This window comes from Orcinus orca, chromosome 8 (genome assembly GCF_937001465.1).
Source record: "Orcinus orca chromosome 8, mOrcOrc1.1, whole genome shotgun sequence".
In the NCBI taxonomy this organism is placed as follows: domain Eukaryota; kingdom Metazoa; phylum Chordata; class Mammalia; order Artiodactyla; family Delphinidae; genus Orcinus; species Orcinus orca.
This window is the reverse complement of record NC_064566.1, coordinates 29,760,258-29,780,117: the sequence shown is the minus strand read 5'-3', so window position 1 is coordinate 29,780,117 and position 19,860 is coordinate 29,760,258. Positions and strand designations below refer to the sequence as shown.

General features: G+C 34.8%; 1 protein-coding gene across 5 annotated transcripts in view; it reads left to right on the top strand.

Moving 5' to 3' along the window:
- Positions 1-19,860, top strand: part of METTL15 (methyltransferase like 15) — a 203,453-nt gene that overhangs the window by 12,881 nt on the left and 170,712 nt on the right. For 2 of the 5 annotated variants that reach the window (XM_049714235.1, XM_049714234.1), the window contains one exon: positions 1,517-1,570. The exons of 2 other annotated variants lie outside the window; for them this stretch is intronic. In XM_049714235.1, coding sequence (XP_049570192.1) covers positions 1,517-1,570 — 54 coding nt within the window. Of the gene's footprint in view, positions 1-1,512; positions 1,571-19,860 lie in introns of all 5 variants that reach the window. One more of the 5 variants, XM_049714236.1, reaches the window with a different exon arrangement.

The following is a 19,860-nucleotide window of genomic DNA, read 5'->3' as shown; positions in this document are numbered from 1 at the left end:
TTTAGCATAATAAAAATTTGTTTTAAAAAAGAGCAAGTTACTGTTTTGAGAAAACACTTCTTTTTATATTAAATTATGGCTTATAGAAATAGATGATTGTTTTATAATTATATGTCAACATTAAAGTAAAATAAATATTGTTGCTTTTTTATTTTACTGTTGCAGATTCTGTATTTCTTGCAGATTTCTTCTATGTATACTTCTAAAATATGTCTTTAATATATATTTTAAAATCCCATTAGTATTGGATCTCATGATTAGCTTTGTGTTTATTATATGCAATATTTTATTAGTACCATATTTATTTAATATGTTATCTGATATTTCAGCTATTAGTAGCATTTATATGTAGCCTGCACTACCTGGTGATGTGATGAACATTTTACATACTGTTGTTAAGGTATTTAAAATCTTTCAGGGAGTCAACAGTAATAAACACAAAACAATTAGACAATTAAATATTGAATTCTTATATCTGATCATTTAATTATAATTTTTTATCACTCATTTTTTGTTGTAAAAACTACAGTTTATCAGCTCTAATGTGTATTAGTTAAACCCATCTTACTCAAAGTATCAAATATAGAAATTCCTCTTAAAAAAAAAAAAGAAAAGAATTCCTCTTAGAGTTTTAGGGTGGGGCATATGGGAGTATGGATCCCAATGATAAATTTAGCATATTTTCTCTAATGGGAATGTATATATTTAATGCTATTTATAAAATGTTCGTTCATGTTATAAGAAATGTGAAAAATTGATGCAAAAATGAGTTTTTGGGTTAGTTTTTCAAATTTTATTTGGCATATATAAAGAAATAAGGTCTTTAGGTAAATGAGCTACTCAATCATGCCCAAAATGTTAGTTTCTTTAACAGTTCTTTAGAGTTTTAGAAGTATATACATTGTTTATAACTAAAAGGAGAATAACTTGTTCATGCTTATTTTCCCTTAAAGATGTGGTACTATTTAAAATAGTTATTTTACATTTATTTATTTTTATGCACAATTTATTTAAATAAATATGTATAATTACATTAGTTTTCATATTGAAATCTTTAATAATTGCAGTGTACTTCTTGAATGTATATCTACCCTTTCTAGTAAGTTTAGTATCCATGAGAATATTCTTGCTTTTCTATCAGTGGCTTAATGCATTTTTATCCCTGTATATAATTATCTTCATGAGAATTTAGAAGCAGATTATAAAGGACATTGGATAAATAAGACCAATAACTTAATTGATTCTTTTGCCTATCCAATGTCTTTAAATTATCTTCTTATAATTTGGTCTTTTTTGTACCCCAGAAGATGAATCTTTCCTATATGTTTGCTATTCAAATATGAGAATTTAAGATTCTTTTTTTCTTTTAAATTTAACTTAAAAGGTAATTAGAAATTACAGTTTTTGGTTCAGCGATAATCCCCAAATATATGTGGTTCCATGGTTACGAAAATGATCTTCCATTTCTAAATGTCAGACATAAGTACTGAACTTTAAAATTTATTTGAGCAGGAAGAAAACAAAGGTCCATTCTGTAAGGGAAGCTCAGAGAAAGAAAAAGGAGAAACAGGTGAGGTTTTTCTGTTCACAAAGCACATTTGCATGAGTCATTCTGAGTACTGGTTACTGTCTATTTAGGTCAGCACTAGTCCCTGATCAATAGTTTAATCATAGTTACTGCAAGAGGCTAGGTCCAGTGGTTTTTTTTCTAGGTCCCATATTATTTTTGTTAAAAGTGGTAGGAAGTGTACCTTGACCTTGTGAGCTCTAAGAACATTTTATGTTACTCTTCTTCCACTACCTTCTCTTCATATAACAAACTACTTAGCTGTAAGTAGAATACTTAAAATGTTATTTTATAATAAACGAAGTTGCAAAGCTTTATGGTGACTCATCTTGTTGTAATCTGTGAACTCTCTTGCTCTTTCTTTTTTTGTGGGTGCTAGTTTTTGTCTCCTTTGGGTGAAACAAATATTATTTATCAGAAGGTAATGTGCATTTAAAGATTTTATTTACTTTGATGAATGTTGTTTCAGAACGTATTTATATGCATTTTTATGGCTACTTAATTTTTCTTGTTCCCTATAAACTTCTCACTTGGTTTGCTTGAGTCTTTTTTTTTTTTTTTTTTTTTTTTTTTTTTTGCGGTACACGGGCCTCTCACTGCTGTGGCTTTTCCCGTTGCGGAGCACAGGCTCCGGACGCGCAGGCTCAGCGGCCATGGCTCACGGACCCAGCCTCTCTGCGGCATGTGGGATTCTCCCGGACCGGGGCACGAACCCGTGTCCCCTGCATCGGCAGGCGGACTCTCAACCACTGCGCCACCCGGGAAGCCCGGTTTGCTTGAGTCTTTAATGTATGAGATGTTATATTGCATTGTGTAATAATTTTAAGGATATATTTTATCCTTGTCATATTCATTTGCTCTGTGTGCTATACAGTATTTTTCTGTATTTATAATTACATTTCCAGAAAAAAGCCAATTCTTTCTTTTGTTGTATATTTTTTTCTTTTCGAAATGCAAAAGAAATTAACTCAAAGAAAGGTATAGCATAAATTGACTAGAGCCATCAAGTGACTGAGGCTTAGAGATGGAGATAGAGGGAAAGGGTGCTGTCAAGGGAAGGAAACTGTAAGAGGATGTTTTCAGGAAACAGTGTTAGTACTAAAAAGGGAGACAAACTTCATGAATTTCTATCTTCTCTATATGTTTTCCCTTCTTTTTCCAGCCTCCACGCTACCTTATGTCTCTTCTCTGTGGTTTTGATTTTACCTTCCTTTATAGCAGAAATCATGAAATAATTAAAGCAAATTCAGTCATTCATCCTTCCTCCCACTTTAGAAATGATCTTCAAAATGGTCTTATGAAGACTAACTTTTCCACTAGTACGGAATATTGTCACCAAGATGATTTCTTCTTTGAGTAATACATGTGAAACCAACATTTTTGAATAGAAAGGCTTGATTTTGCTCTAATTTAAAATGATCAAAGCAGCAAACTACCTTAATGAATGAACATGAAGCCAACTTTTCTTGCAAAGGACTACTTTAGAGCTTAAATACAAAGTGAGATATTTCACATATTTCTAAGCGAGACATAGACAACTATGAGAGAGAAATGTTTTATACTGTTTTCTTGGTTTAATATTTTTGTGACATCTTGTTCATTATAGAAACTGCTGAGATTTTTCTAAAGTTATTGTTTTCCCCTGAAGAGCCATTAGCTTAAATGCATGGTTAATAACATACAAAATAAAATATTTTATTTCAGAATTTATTGAAAGTAAGTGTTAGAAATTCTTTGAGAAACTTATATTAGGGATATTGAGTCAGTTCTTCTTAATGTGACTATACCTTCTGAAAGCCCAGGGTGAGAAGTGGTGTTTGTGTCAAATTCTCCATTTCCTGTCAAATCTATTTATGGATTGACATAATTCTGATTCGATTATGCTGAAGGATAGAGGATAAAGGTAAACAAGTATCCAACTACAACTGACATTTTTTGTAATTTTTTTGTTTTCAGTTTGTTCTGGTCTGAATTTTTTTATTACATTCAAGGTAACTGACTTGACAGATTTGGTTTTATAATTACACATGGAAAAAAATTCAAAAAGTAATTGTTTTTTTATAAATGATTAATGAATGAGTTTTATCATTCTGAAGATGTAACCATATAAATCAAAATATTCTTTGTTCATGGCTAACTTAATAAGTATTTACTGACCATCCACTGGGTATGTCTTAGTCCATTTGGGCTGCTATAAGGAAATACCACCAAGTAGGTGGTAGTTTATAAACAACAGAAATTTATTTTTCACAGTCTATAGTTGTAAGTCCAGGATCATTGTGCCAGATGTTCTTGTGAAAGCCCTCTTCCTGTTTCATAGCAAGTGTCTTCTTGCTGTGTCTTCATATGGTGGAGCCTCTTTTATAAGGCACTAATCTCATTCGTGAGGACTCCATCCTCATGATTTAGGTACCTCATAAAGGCCCCCCTTCCTAATACCATCATCTTTGGGGGTTAAGATTTCAGCATATGAACTTTGGGTGGATACGGACATTCAGTCTACCACAGGGTACAAATTTTTCTTTCATTTTTGAAGAAACAAAGAATACGATCTGGCACCCACCAAAAATAGCTTAGAGTTTCCTGAAGGAGGTAAGGGAAAGGCAGCCTGAATGGCAGGATAAGTAACTAAACGATTAATATTGTTAACAGAACTAATAGTAAATGATAGGTCAAAGGTAATCCATTTTATGGATGCTCATTTTGCTGAGAGAGAGCAAACTCTAAGTTTATAATATATAATTATATCTACAAAGTAGAGAATTTTATGATATAAAAAGGCAGATATTCATTTACATTATGATATGAAAAGCAAGATATTAATTTGCATTTTAAATAAGATTCATTACAGCATTACTCTCTAGCTCATTATGTCAGTTTAGGATGTTAACCACAGTATTGCAGGTCTCTGATACTTTTTACTTCCTGATTATGGGAGACCAAGAATTAACTAGTTAAATGAGAAAACCATTTTTAACACTTATGTTTGATTGTAAATTAGGATGATTGCATATTCCAGTTACTACTTTAAGTTCTATAAATGTTTTTGTTCATTACTTTTGTTTTATATTGGTTTTTGGGTAAAAAGTCTTATAAATCTTTCCAAAGTATAACCTTACTTACCTTAGAGTCTACACATCTAAATTAAACTTTTTAAAATTGACTTAAGGTTGTAATTTTGAATATCCGTTCTTTTCTGTTCTATGTAACAGTGATTTTCTAAGTGCCTTAATTTCTTCCTTCCCTAAATCCCTACATGGCTATATATTTCTGGGTGCATTTTTAATCTTTTCTGCTGGTGCTCATTTCTTAGTATGCTCACTTAGAGCAAGTTCATCACTACTAAATTTTCCAATAGAGCTAATCTAAGCAAACTGGAGTTTCTAGGTGAAAGTAGATAGCACATCTGTTAAGTCAGAAAACCTGGAATAGTCATCCCTCAGATATCCACATGACTGGCTCCCTCACTTCTGGTCTTCATTCAAATGACACCTTTTTAGAGATATCATCCCTGGCCACCCTATTTAAAATTTCAACTACCATCCCACAATGATATCCCCTTTCCTTGCTTTTTTTCTTTATCCCTAATATTTATCAGTAACATGCTATATTTTTTCATTTTCATCTTGCTTCTTTTTTTTTTTTGCCATACGCGGGCCTCTCACTGTTGTGGCCTCTCCCGTTGCAGAGCACAGGCTCCGGACACGCAGGCTCAGTGGCCGTGGCTCACGGTCCCAGCCGCTCCGCGGCATGTGGGATCTTCCCGAACCGGGGCACGAACCCGTGTCCCCTGTATCGGCAGGCGGACTCTCAACGACTGCGCCACCAGGGAAGCCCCATCTTGCTTCTTAATTGTTGCCCCTCCCTCACACCCTCCCTCCATGGCATCCTGGAATTTAAGTTCCACAAAGCTTGGGTTTTTTTCTGTTTCTTTACAACTGTATCCTCAATGCTGAAGACAGTGACTGGCATCCAGAAAGTACCCTATAAATATTTGTTGAAATAATTATCAAAAGCAAGAATGAAAAGAAAGGTACTGGTAAGAGAAACATTAAGAAGGTAGATATGGCAAGCGATTGGGTGAAGTGAAGAAAGCCTTGGGAAATTGACATAAAAGACAATGAGCTGTTAGGTCTAAGTTTCTGTGTGAAAATGAGACCATTTCCTCATTTTTTCAATAAATATTTATTGAGCTTCTGTGTAACAGGTGCAGTGCTCTTGATGTTGGGGATACAATGTGGAGCAAAACTGGACATGATCTTAGCCTCTAAGCTTATAATTTAGTGGAGGAGGCAGGCATTTATCAAATAATTATCAAGGTGAATATGAAATTTCCACAGCTGTGAAGGAGAATACAGTCAGCCCTCCATATCTGCAGTTACACATCCATAGATTCAACGAACTGCAGATGGAAATATTCAGGAAAAAAGTTCCAGCAAGTTCCAAAATCAAAACTTGAATTTGTAGCTCACAGGCAACTATTTACAAAACATTTACATTGTGTTTACACCTATTTACATAGTATGTACATTGTATTAGGTATTCTAAGTAATCAAGGGATGATTTAAAGTATATGAGAGCATGGCTTAGGTTATATGAAAATACTACACTATTTTTTTCCCTTCAAGTTTTATTGAGATATAATTGACATACAGCACTATAAATTTAAGGTGTGTACTGTAATGATTTGATTTATCTACATCATGAAATGGTTACCACAGTAAGTTTAGTGACTATCCATCATCTCATATAGATACAAAATTGAAGAAATAGAAAAAAAAATTTTTCCTTGAGATGAGAGTTCTTAGGATTTACTCTCTTAACAGCATTTATGTATAACATTCAGCAGTGTTAATTATATTTATCATGCTGTACATTACATCCCTAGTACTTATTTATCTTATAACTGGAAGTTTGTACCTTTTGATTGCCTTCTTCCAGTTCCCCCTCCCCTACCCCACCTCTGGTGACCACAAGTCTGATCTCTTTTTCTATAAGTTTGTTTGTTTGCTTGTTTTTGAAGTATAATTGACCTTCAACACTATGTTAGTTCGTGTTATACAACATAGTGATTCAATATTTCTATACATTTCAAAATATCACCACAATAAATCTAGTTACTATCTCTCACCATACAAAGATATTACATTATTATTGACTATATTCCTATGCTGTACATTTCATCCCCATGACTCATTTATTTTGCAACTGGAAGTTTGTACCTCTTAATCTCCCTCATCTATTTCTCTCCTCCCTTGAGCCCCTTCCTCTCTGGCAACCACCTGTTTGTTCTCTGTATCTATGAGTCTGTTTTGATTATGTTTATTCATTTGTTATGTTTTTTAGATTCCATATTTAAGTGAAATCATACAGTATTTGTTTTTCTCTGACTTATTTCACTTAGAGTAATAACCTCTAGGTCCATTCATGTTGTAGCAAGTGGGAAGATTTCATTCTCTTATGGCTGAGTATGATTCCATTGTATATATACACCACATCTTCTTTATCCATGTATCTATTGATGGGCACTTAGGTTGCTTCCATAACTTGGCTATTGTAAATAATGCTGCAATAAACATATGGGTATATATATCTTTTCCAATTAGTGTTTTCGTTTTCTTTGGATAAATACCCAGGAGTGGAATTGCTGAATCCTGTGGTAGTTCAATTTTTAATTTTTTGAGGAGTCTCCATACTGTTTTCCATAGTGGCTGCACCAATTTACATTCATTAGATACTTCAGAGAGGAGCTAAACCAGAGGACCTGTGGGGAGGGCTCTGTCCCAGGAAAACCCATAGGGCCCTGCTCTGTTACAAAATCAGGGAGTATGATACCCCCAGCTTTGTTCTTCTTTCTTAAGATTGTTTTGGCCATTTGGGGTCTTCTATATTTCTGTATGAATTTTAGAATTCTTTGTAGTAGTTCTGTGAAAAAATGCCATTGGTATTTTGATATGGATTGCACTGAATCATGTAGATTGCCTTCGTCAATATCATTTTAACAACGTTAATTCTTCCAGTTCATGAACATAATATATCATTACATCTCTCTGTGTTGTCTTCAGTTTATTTCCTCAGTGTCTTAGAGTTTTCTGAGTACAGTTCTTTTACCTCCTTAGTTAGATTTATTCCTAGATATTTTATTCTTTTTGATGTGATTGTAAATTGGATTGTTTTCTTAATTTCTCTTTCTGATAGTTCATTGTTAGTGTATAGAAACACAACAGATTTCTGTATATTAATTTTGTATCCTGTAATTTTACTGAATTCATTGATGAGTTCTGATAGATGTTTGGTGGTGTCTTTAGGATTTTCTATGTATAGTATCATGTCATTTGCAAACAGTGACCATTCTACTTCTTCCTTTTTAATTTGGATTCATTTAATTTCTTTTTCTTGTCTGATTGCTGTTGCTCAGACTTCTAATACTATGTTGAATAGAAGTGGTGAGAGTGGGCATCCTTGTCTTGTTCCTGATATTAGAGGAAATGCTTTCAGCTCTTCATCATTGAGTATTATGTTCGCTTTAGGCTTGTCATATATGGCCTGTATTATGTTGAGGTATGTTCCCTCTATATCCACTTTGTTGAGAGTTTTTACCATAAATGGATGTTGAATTCACTTCAGAGAGAAGAGAGAACATATATAAAGGTTTTATGCTGGGTAAGAGTATGGCAAGACTGAAGGATTGTAAACAAGCCACTGAATGAGCTGAAGGGGAGGTTTGAAAGATGAGGCTGGAGAGGAAGGTGGAGGTCAGAGATGATTAAGTTTTCCTTTTATTTATTATTCTCTCTACATTATTGAGAATGGATTGGTCTAGACTAATGAGACTTTTGACCAAAGATAATGAGTGGTGATAATTGTAGATTTGGAGAGGAATGCACAGATTTGAGAGAGATATTTAGGAATTAAAAAGTACAGGATGATGCTGACATGAATTAAACACCATTTTCATGTTAGACACTTTATTACATACAAGGGATACAAAAAAGAAATAGCCTGCAGTAGAAGAATTCTTTGAAATAAAACATTCCATTATATATATATATATATATATATATATATATATATATATATATGTATGTATATATGTTGCTTTGATATAATAGTGAGGGAAACTATTCTACCTGGGTTTTCACAAAGGAGATGAAGGCTAATATGCATCGTCAGAAATAACAAGGAGTTTTCTAAGTGGATAAGGAGAGGAAGGGAATTCTAGGTGGAGAGGAAGGGAATTCTAGGTAGAGAGAACTATTTGTGCAAATGCAGAAAGTCATGAGAAAGCAGCATTTGCTCAGGTAAGCAAATGTTCAGAACATAAAGGAATTTGTAAGGCTTGCTAATGATATGGGACTTTACCTTTTGGACATGGGGAGCCTTGATACTTTCTCTCAGCGCCCTGAGGTTTGACAAGGAATTTCTGGAGTTGAAGCTTATTTGGTAATAGAGATGGAAAGACGGATGATTGTGTTTGAAGAGGGGGGCTTTCACTTGAATGTCCAGTAACAGAAATGAGAGACTAGAGTTAGAAATTAGATAAGGAGATTGAATTTACCACACAGGTCATATTTAAACCCTTGAGAATAGATATGATTGTCAAGGCAAAAAAGAAGGAAACCTTGGATAACACATTGAATATCAAAACTGTAAAGGAATTTGGGAGATGGAAAAAGAAGGGATAAGAGAAGTTGGTAAATACATAAAGTAAGTTGAAATATGAATGACTGCCACGTCTAATCTGCTTCATTACTTTGGCCCCATTGGCCTAGGAGTTTAAGGAAAATTTTGTTTTCTGGCTTTGTGAATAGATCAAATAAAAGTTAAAAATGGTTTTTTATACCTTCCATACCTAGACTGTTTTCTTACTCGTATTTAGAATAAACTCTTCCCTTGCTATAATTAACAGTATTTCATCCAAACTCGGAAACACCCCTTTGGTAGTCCACAACATATGCATTATTGTATTTCATCTAGAAACCTAAATGTTGTAAAGTGACTTTAGTTTATTTGAAAGCTTTTCATTGCTATTGTTTTATGTAGAATAAACATTATAACATAGATCCAACTAATCAAACTAATACTATTATTAGTACTAATCCTGACAAATTCGTTTACAAAAAAGTATACTAAAGAAATTGCTCTGAAAGTTCAAAGTTTGCCAGCTTGGAGAAAACCTATCTCTGGCCAATTATTTGAATTTTGCTGAATTTTTTAGCTTCACTGTCTTGGGCTAATATTCAACCTGTTAGTTGGCTTATTACCTTTCAGAGACTGACCTGTGTTTGGTGTAAAAATTAAGTGACAGGGAATACCCACTTGAGTTGTGAATGTGATTTCTTAATTTTATCTTTCCTGATCTACTTGATGAATTATATATGTTCATACCTAAAGGAAAAGAGGGAAGGATCTTCTTCCATGTGAATTTCCATTGAATGCTCTGCAGGTATTTTCTTATGGCAACTATTTTAACCAAGGCAGAAACCTTTTCTTCATATTTATGTATTGATGGTATTAAATAGATAGGGTAAAAAAAAATTGAGTAGAAAAATAATTAACCAGGAATAACAGTATAATCTCCAGATGAATTCTAGATGAATGGATGTTGCAATTAGGTACTATATACCACACTCATAGTCTATAAGAATATTTTAAATAAATAGTTTAGCTTAAATCTACATAATGTTCAAAATTGAAAGTAAAGTTTGCATGATGTTTAAGAGAGGCATTCGGTGAGTACGGTTTTTGTAAATGTATTGCAATTGCTAAAAATTAACATAAAATGTGTATTCTTGCTATAAACATTTATTTTCAAGATTCTTAAAAATTGGACATACTTTGCATAGTTTTCCCTCAAATAAAATGTCAGTGATAGAGTTATAAGTTTTTTTTTTTAGTAAGGGTATTTTATATGAATCTCTCATTGTGGTTTTACTTTCTAATGTTTTGCATAAAAGTTCAAATGTGAGCAGAAACTATTCATTCACTGTTATTCTCTTTGATAAATTTGGGTATATGTAATTTCCTCTAAAAGTGTGAGTGGGGAAACTAAATTCTTTGAAATGAGTTTTCTGATTATTAAGATTTTATAGGTAAAGCTTTATTATTTAATTAACTTAGATGATTTCAGTATGTGTTGATCGTCAACAGAATTTTGTAGACTGTAACTTGAAGTAGTTCTAGTGATGTTTTAGGAGAATACAAAAACATTAAATTGTCTATACTACATCAATTAGCCTTTGATGGTTTTCTTTTTTGTTATGCTAATTTATTTTCATGGCTCAGAAATGAGAGATCTTTTAGATGCTTTTTGTTTACACAGCATGTCAGTAGACTTTAGGTAAACATGTCTATGAATAGGTTCATGTGGTTATTTTGAACATTTGAAATTGTTTAGATTTTCCCCCAATTTTCGTAACATTTTATATATTGATTTTGCTAGATTGCAGAAGAAAGGCACACTCATATAGTTTGATATTTGTTTTTGTATTTTTTTCTTTGTAACATAATGACTACGGGGGAAATTTTCATATCAAATTACTTTTGGTTCTTTTGTATTCTCTAAAAGAACTTTACAAAATTCAATCCAATAAGTATGTATTGAATGTTTTTTTGTTTTTGTTTTTTTAGTATTTATTTATTTATTTAGTGGCTGCATTGGGTCTTAGTTGCCGCACACGGGATCTTTTGTTGCAGTGGGCTCTTCGTTGCAGTGCACGGGCTTTTCTCCAGTTGTGGTGTGTGGGCTCCAGAGCACATGAACTCTGTAGTTGAGGCACGCGGGCTCTCTTGTTGTGGCTCACGGCCTCAGTAGCTCCGTGGCACGAGGGATCTTAGTTCCCTGACCAGGGATCAAACTGGTGTTCCCTGCATTGCAAGATGGATTCTTAACCACTGGACCACCAGGGAAGTCCCTGAATGTTTTTTTATATGTTTAGCACTGTGTTGGGGGACCAAGAGGTTACCAAAATGGAGATTATCACCTGACCTGGCATCCAGTTCATGTGTTACTCCTAAGTAATGATGTGACCTTGGAAATGTCACTTGCTTATCTAAGCCTCAGTTCCTAATATGGAAAGTGAAGATTTTGGAACTATGTCCTCTTTAAGGTCTCTTACAAACATAACATTATTTGTAATTGTCAAAGTTGACTTTATAAAGGGCTGGATATCTTCTGTTTACCTTTCCAGAACCACTTTCTATCCTTTTCACCCTGTATGTGTCCTGGGAGGATGACCTTTACCAACTATATCATCTAGCTCCCCTGCCCTTTGGCTTCTGGTTGGATTATACCAATGGGAGATACCAGCTAGAGATCAGAGGGTGAGGGGAAAGTGAAGCCATCGTACTCCTTTGTGTTGCCTTGAATTGGTTGCTTTTCTTTCCCCAGAGCCATAGCACCTGTCAGGAGGCCCTCTCTATATAACTAACCCTCTCTAGATAATGGTAATCACTTACTCCTTTTGCCCTTCAGGCTTGGGATGGTAACGTCTCTGGCTGTTGTCAGATCCTCTGGAGCTGTGCACTATTCCCTGTTCCCTAGCCCCTAAACTCTGTCTACATCTTTATAAATAGTTCGTTAATTAAACTGTCATTCTCAAATTACCAAGTTTGGGTGTGCCACCTTTTTCTTTTTTCTCCTGCCAGAACTGACCGAATGCTTTCTATTCTCTTGGAATGACTTGCTACCAATCTCTGTATCTTAAGGACTTATTACCATTAAGTGTCATCAAGAGTCTCTGTAAAATGAAAATATTCTGTGAGGGACTACATAATAAGCTCTCTGACTAATATGTTAATTTTCAGTGGTTACTATTGGGTTGTATGCTACTTGTTTTAGAGATGTGTGTATATATGCATGTGTATGTTCCCCCTTTTCTTCACTTTATAATCAAGTGAGAGCTCAACAGTTTTATTTAGGTCATTTTCCTGGCAGAAAATACCATTAGGCTAGTCAGATCAAGATGTGTGGAGTTTTTTCTTGTGGCAATGGGGAATCTTTGAAGAGTTTTAAGATATGGAGTGACCTGGTTAAATTTCCATTTTTTGTAGGCTACTTAGCGGCTATATATTGGGAGAATTTGTAGGCAAGGAGGCTGATGTTTTATATTAGATAAAAGATAATAGGTATCTGAACAAAAGGAGCAATAATCAGTGTGTTGAAGCAAGGAGTTGAAAAGTCAGCAGTTGTGGCAGTGGATTGGATGAAGGGGAGAAAGCTTATCATCACTCTCTTCTTTGTGTGACTAACCCAATGGAGAGTGATGCTGCTCCATGATATGGAGAATAATGGAGGAGGATTAGGTTTGGGGGAAGTCAATGAATTAAGTTTGGGGCTTGTGTGTTTGAGATGCCTAAAGGACATCTAGGTTTTCCTGTCCAGAAGGTAGTTGATTGACTGAATAGTCTGAAGCAAGAAGGAGAAGACCAGATTAGAAAAAATAATTTAAGGAGTCATCAGCAAGGCAGTATTGAAGCCAAAAAGAGAATGAGGTCCCTCATTTTTTTTTTTTACAGATGGAAGTGCAGAGGAAGCTAATGTATTACAAATTTGGTCGAAGAAGATGACCTAAGGAAGGAGAGAGAAGGAATGGTTAAAGAGGTATGCAGAGGACCAGGAGACTCTGGTTGCATGTGAGCTAAGGAAATAGAGTTTTAAGACACAAGCCATCAACAATGGCAGATGCACCCGAATTTCAGAAAGGTAGAGGCTAGAAAATATTTTTCAGAGCTGACAGTTAAATGATTACCTTAGGGAGAGCAGTTTCAATGGAGTAATGGTTCATTGGAAATCAGATTCCTGTATGGAAGGGACAGGAAGAGAGAGCAAGTATAAATTGATATGAAAAGATTTGGATGAGTAAAGGAGGGTAGAATATGGATAGTAGTATGTCAAGAAAGAGTTTTATGTATGTGTGTGTGTGTGTATGTATGTATGTGGGTAGGTAGGAGGGCAGGTAGGTAGGTAGTTATACTCCTTATTTCTGTGAGGATAGAGTAGGCCAGAGAGAAAGTTTGAAGATACAGGAGAGGGGAGGTCTGATGAAAGCTGAAGGAGAGTCTTGGTTCAAGAGCACAGGTGCAAGATTGGCTTTGAGTAGAGGAAAGACTTGAAGTGAGGATGGGTGTGATTGAAGATAAATTTGTAGGTAATGGGCCAGAAAAATTGAGAGGAATCTAGCCTGAGTGCCTTTATTTTCAGGATGAGATCAAAGACAATGTTGTCTGTAAATCAGAAAGCTGTTTGAAGAGATTATTGAAGTGGGGGTTCAAGGAGGTTGTTGAAAATTTAGAATAGTCATCGAGACATGAGGCAGTGTGGCGTGGTGGTTAAGAGCCTGGGCCCTGGAACTCTTCTACTGATGAGTTGTGTGACCACAGGCAAATTACATTATTTTTCTGTGCCTCAGTTTTCATCTAAGAAAGGGGATAATTATAGTTCCTACCTCATTAGAATATTGTGAGGGTTAATAAATGTTTAAGTATAGATGTGTGTAAAGTATATCTGGTACATAGTAAATACTCTATAAATTATAATTCTGATTATTACTGATATTTTTCAAGTGTTATTATATACTTGAAATGTGGGGGATAAAGTAATTGAAAGTAGTGTGGTTGGGGAAGGGAGAGACAGAGAATAAGAACACAAGTGGATGTGCCCATGTGAGAACTGGAGTAGTTGTGGTTAAAGAATAGAGTATTTGAATTTAAAATTTCGGTTAGAACATGATAAGCCAATGAAAAGTTCTAGCAACTGACTGTGAGAGGTGAAGGTCATTGGATTTGAGATGGACATTTTGTTGAAGTGCATCAGAGGTTTGTACTTATAAACAGAATGACTGAACGCAAATCTGCACATGCAGACCAACAAAGGGGCATTGTATTGACCACTTAAATATGACAAGTGGCATTGCTGAACGTGACGTGATTTTCTGAAATGGAGAGCTATTCTTGGTAAAGTTTCTCTCAATTTACACAAGAGTTCCATTCCTAGAAAATCCAATGTATATTCAATCCTTGTAAAAAGTACTGTATGAGATGTAAAACAGAATTTGGTTTCAGGCTTAGATCATTGTTCTCCCTTTCCCCCTCCCCCCACTTTGTGAACTGTGTGTCATATAGAATTTGGGTTATTTTGAAGCACTGTGCTGTGCATTGCAGGACATCCAGCATTCTTGTACCTCACCCATTAAATGCTGGTGGCATCCTCCAATTCTTTGTAATAGCCTGAACACATTTTTTTCAACGCCCTCATTGAACACCACTGGGTTAGGGGAAAGATGGCACAAAGTAGCATGTGGATTAGAACCAAGGAAAAGGGTCCTGTTTTGCACAGTGACCTAGTATAGAGATGTGAAGCAGGGAATTACCTGGCAACAAAATTTCAGTAGAATCCTGATATAAAGTTGCAGTGTTGCAAGGTAGTAAAGTTTCTTTACCATGTCAGCCTCTGTCCTTGTTAACTCCTTCCCCCAAGGCACCCCAGCTTAGATGTATCTGGTAGCCAGGTTAATTAACACTTAGTGGCCTAGTACAGTAAGAATTCTTGACTGGATTTGGTGAAGAGTAATTTCAGCATAACTTCTCTTTTAACTACCTTAGCATTTTCTTCCCTTTCTACTATACTTCCAAGCATTCCTTTTCCATATGAAAACAGGTGAACATACCTGATCTTTCCCATTAAAATGTTTATTTCTCTATTTTTTCTTGCCGTCAGTAAATATGTTGCATAAAAATGTAATCTTTGAATTTCTGTGTTTGCTTATGAACATATCCAAATGTGCACTAAAATGCAGTGGAATTATTGCAGTTTCATCTTTTGTTCAAACTGATAAACTTTTAATAGTGTCACCCTTGTCCAGTGTTAATGGGTTTGTTATTTTTGGAAGAATCATTTGCAGTAGTTTACTTCTGGTGATCCTAATCAATCAGAAGTATTGCTTTTAAAAGATTAATCTTGAAAATCTAGCCAAGTTGTGCTATTTAGATATTGTGCTTATTTTAAATTAGGTGATTTTTGTAATACTGAACAATATTTTTCATTGTAAATAAAAATTTAGCATGATAAAAATAATGTTTGCCCAGGGAATTAAATGAGGTTTGATGAGGTTTTTAGCTTCATTTGTGAAGTAAAACCTGATAGTGAAGATGAGTAGTTCCCGAAGTATACATGCTTTGTGAAATATTTTCCTACTTTCAGTCTATTTCCTGGGGTATATGCCCATGCCATGGAAATCATTGTGATTAACATTAATTGTTAAGCTTCTTGGGTCTCCCTGCAGAGAAGCCAGAGCTGTAAAAATTGAACCTTTTTTTTTTTTTTTTTGCCTTGTAAAGGTCATAGCAACAAGACATAGGTCTAGAAATGGAGCCCTGTAATGGTCACATAGCTGATTTAAATGGCGCTATGTAATTATATCATGATTATATGCATGGGTAGCATCTCTTTATTAAGTTACATTCTTTTATATTAAAATATATATCATTTTTATGTGAGAAAAGTTAGATATTTCATAAAATCCAATTTGTTCTTGTCCCTTAACCTTAATACGTTACTTAGTCTATGTTTTAAACTGGTAGAAAATAATTTGTTCTCGATCTCTTTTTCTTATTTTATCATGGACCCTTAATAATCTCAAAAATGAATCCATTAAATCAATTAACAGATTAATTTCACCTGCTTTTAAGTTCATCCTGTGGGGGGGGGTTCCTATGAGATTTTCATAAACTATAATTGAGTTTTTATTTGCCCTAAAGTGAGTTGTTCAATCGTCTGTCCTTTGTAAATTCACTTTGGTGTGTCATGTTAGAGGAGAATTATTTCTTTCTTTGACACACAATGTAGTGTTTTTGCTTGTTTGTTTTAGACAAGTTCCTGAAAAGTTTTGTGAAAATCAAATTGAGAAAACAAAATAAAAAAACCTCTTATTTCCTCACTGCATTATACTGTAATTTTAGTATGTTTTATTTGAATAAAGTATTAAATTAGTACTTATTCCAAAAATCAACAAAAGTTTGATATGATTAAAGGGAAAAGTGTATTTTTTAATTTTCAATTTTCATCTCAGATTTAGAAGTTCACAGACATATTGGAATAATGATGCATAAGGAAATTAAATGCAGCTTCTAAATCTTACAAAATTGTTCAAAAATATCATGTCATGACAAATTCCTATCTGGAATGTTACTTAAGAGTAATCTGATTTAAGAAAAAGAGAAAAGGTAAATCTTAGGATATGAAATTTTGTAAGTTTTCCTTTCTTGGAATATTTAGAAAAATTGAAAAAATGTCTCTTGGGGTAGTAGGGCTAGAAATAGTGGTTGAAAGGTAGGAAGAGGATGTTTTTGGATCATGGCAGGAAATAGGGTACTTTCGGGATGGGAGTTGTGACTAAGATTAAGCACAAGACTTCAGGGTAATTTCAGGCTAACTATAGTCACTTAAGTTTAAGTCCTGGAGTTTAATCATTAGGGAAGATTGAATAAAAGATAAGTTAACATATTGTCATAGCCGGTGTCTACAAAATGGCTTCCATTGATCTTCACTTCCTGATTTTCGTGTTCTTTCATAGTTCTTTTCCATAATGAATTGGGTTGACCAGTGTAACCAATAAGATATTGCAGAAATGATGATGCTAGTTGCTTCAAAGGCTAGGTCAGAAAAGAAATTGTGCTGTATCTTGGATTGCTTGCTCTGGGAGGCCAGTTAACATGTCATTAGAATGCTTAAGTAGCCCATGGAGAGGCCTACATAGAGTGGAATTGAGGCCTCCTGCTAACAACCAGCACCAGGTGAGTAGGCTATCTTGGAAGCAGATCTTCCAGCCTCAACGAGCCTTCAGATGAATGCAGCCCTGGCTGACACTGTTATTGCAACCTGTGAGAGACCTCAAGCCAGATATTCCTGATTCATAGAAACTGTGAGATAATAAATGTTTATTGTTTTAAAACCCTAAATTTAGGGTAATTCGTAACAGCACAGAGGAATAATATACACAAATAAGAACAGAGTTTCAACTGTGATAATTGCCATTAGAGAAAGGTGTGTACGTCTGTGAGTGGCAAACAGACTTCTGATTTAGTATGGGTGTTTGGGAAAGGTTTATGAGCTTAGATCTAAAGAATAGGAAAGAACATTCCTGGCAGGGACAGTATGTGAAATGCTGTTGTGGGAGAAACAGGGCACTTTTGAGAAACCTGAAGACCACCAGTGTGGCTAAGTGTAGACAGCAAAGAAGAGATGGAAAGAGATGAAGTCTTCATCAGAAAATGCTAGGCTCAAGACCATATTAAGGATTTTGGTCTTTATTTGAAAAGCAGTGGGAATCCATTGAAAAGTTTTCAGCAGGGGGATGTGGGGTAACTAGACTAGATATGTATTTTGTAAAGAACATTTCGGATAGCCTTGTGGAGAATAGATTAGAGGTAGTAGGCTGGGAATAGGTTGTGTAAGGGTGGGTGAAAGGAGACCAGTTAGAAAGTAATAGAATTTATCTAAAGAGATGTTGATAGTTTGGACTAGAGTGGTGACAGTTTAGATGGAGAGAAGTAGGCAGATTTGAGAGGTTTTGTATTAAAAATAAACAGCATGTGGTGATGAGGAGTTAGACCTGAGAGGTGAAAAGAAATGTAGCTGTTAAGGTAGGTATATAGCCTTGTCATTGGATGGATGAAGACTCAGATTTTTTAAGGAAGATTTTCTATTTTTTTTTTTTTTTGTGGAGAACATGTTTTTAGATGCTTTTCACATAGTCAACATGGAGTTTCAAGAGCTAGTTGGATAAATTGTTTGGGAACTCAGAGGAAAGGTCTGAGCATGAGACAAAAACTTGTCAGTTTTATTTCATATGAAGTCATAATTCATGTGATGCAGTCTTTGAGGAGTGTGTGGTCAAAAGAACACAGTTCATTAAAACAAACATTATTTCAAAATAGTGCAAGTTTTTTATGCATTTGTCAAAACTATGAATGGAACTCTTAATTCCCAGCAGTACTTTGTAATATTGTTCTTGTTCCTTTTCTCATCTTCTGTCTTCATCAAATGCAGCTGTTGTACCACCCCTTTCTTCAAAACTCCTGAAGAAGCTACCCTTCTACTCCCATCCAGGCTAACTTTTATTCTAATTCACCCTTCATCTTCTTTGCTCTTCATTATTTAAATTGATGTAACTGTGTTTTCCTGTTTTGACAACATAGGGCCTTGCTTGCAGTGGAGAGTAGGGAAAGAAACTGGGAGCTCAAAGCCAGGTATTCTTTTGATGACTTAGGGAGAAGAAAGTCACGGAACACCTCTGAGAACAGTGACATATTACTGATTTTTGTCATGTCACCTAGTTTTCAGCATTAAGTAAAAATTGAAGCCATGGGCTTAGAGTATTTTTCCTTGTCTTTGAGTAAATGAAAGTGTCCTGATCCTTAAGTAGCTCCATCATTTAATGGTTGGGGTAAGGAAGATGAGCCTAGAGGAGGACTGATTGGGATCTGTGTTAACTTCTGTCTGGAACCTCTGAGCTAACTGCTGCTTCAGGTCTCAGGTCTTCGCTTAGATAATGGTTTCTTTGGAAGGCCTTTTTAAACATTTCATTTCCAGGTTAGGCTCTTCTCCGGCAGCCACTCAATTATTATTGTCCTTATCACTGCTGTAATTATTTATTTAATTGCATGTAGTTCCCAGCACTCTAACCTCTGCTAGGGAGGGTGGTAGACAAGTTCAACATTGCATCCCCACTAAGTACTATTTTATCTTTTATGTAATGGGACTCATTAAGCACTTGTTTAATTAATTCAGGCAGGTGTTCTCATTAGACTCATTAGGCTTCGTATGTGTCTATCAGCCACATTTCTTTTCCTGCTTACTGTCAAAATATATAGACTTGCTCTTTAGCAAACAACATAAAGTAGCTAGACTCCAGGTTCTTGTCTTAGATTATGACTTTGAACTCTTGGCCACCTAATACCTATAAAAAGTTTGGGGGAAATAAAATTTATGAAGGACTGCAGTGTACTTGTACCATATGGTTTTCACATTAGAATTAGTTTAATTGAATTGTGCTTCACTGTTATTCCATCTCTTATATTGAGGGATATTAAAAGCAACACAACTTTAAAACTCATTGTTATATTCACTATAGGGGTGGAGGAGAAGGTGGTTTTCTGTGATTTTTTTATGTGGACTGATAGGAAATTTTTGTTTTCAAGGTACAATAGTAGTAAGAAATCTTATTTTGAATGACTAGGTTGTTTTGTGTGTGTGTGTGTGTGTGTGTGTGTGTGTTTGTTTTTCTGGATATGAC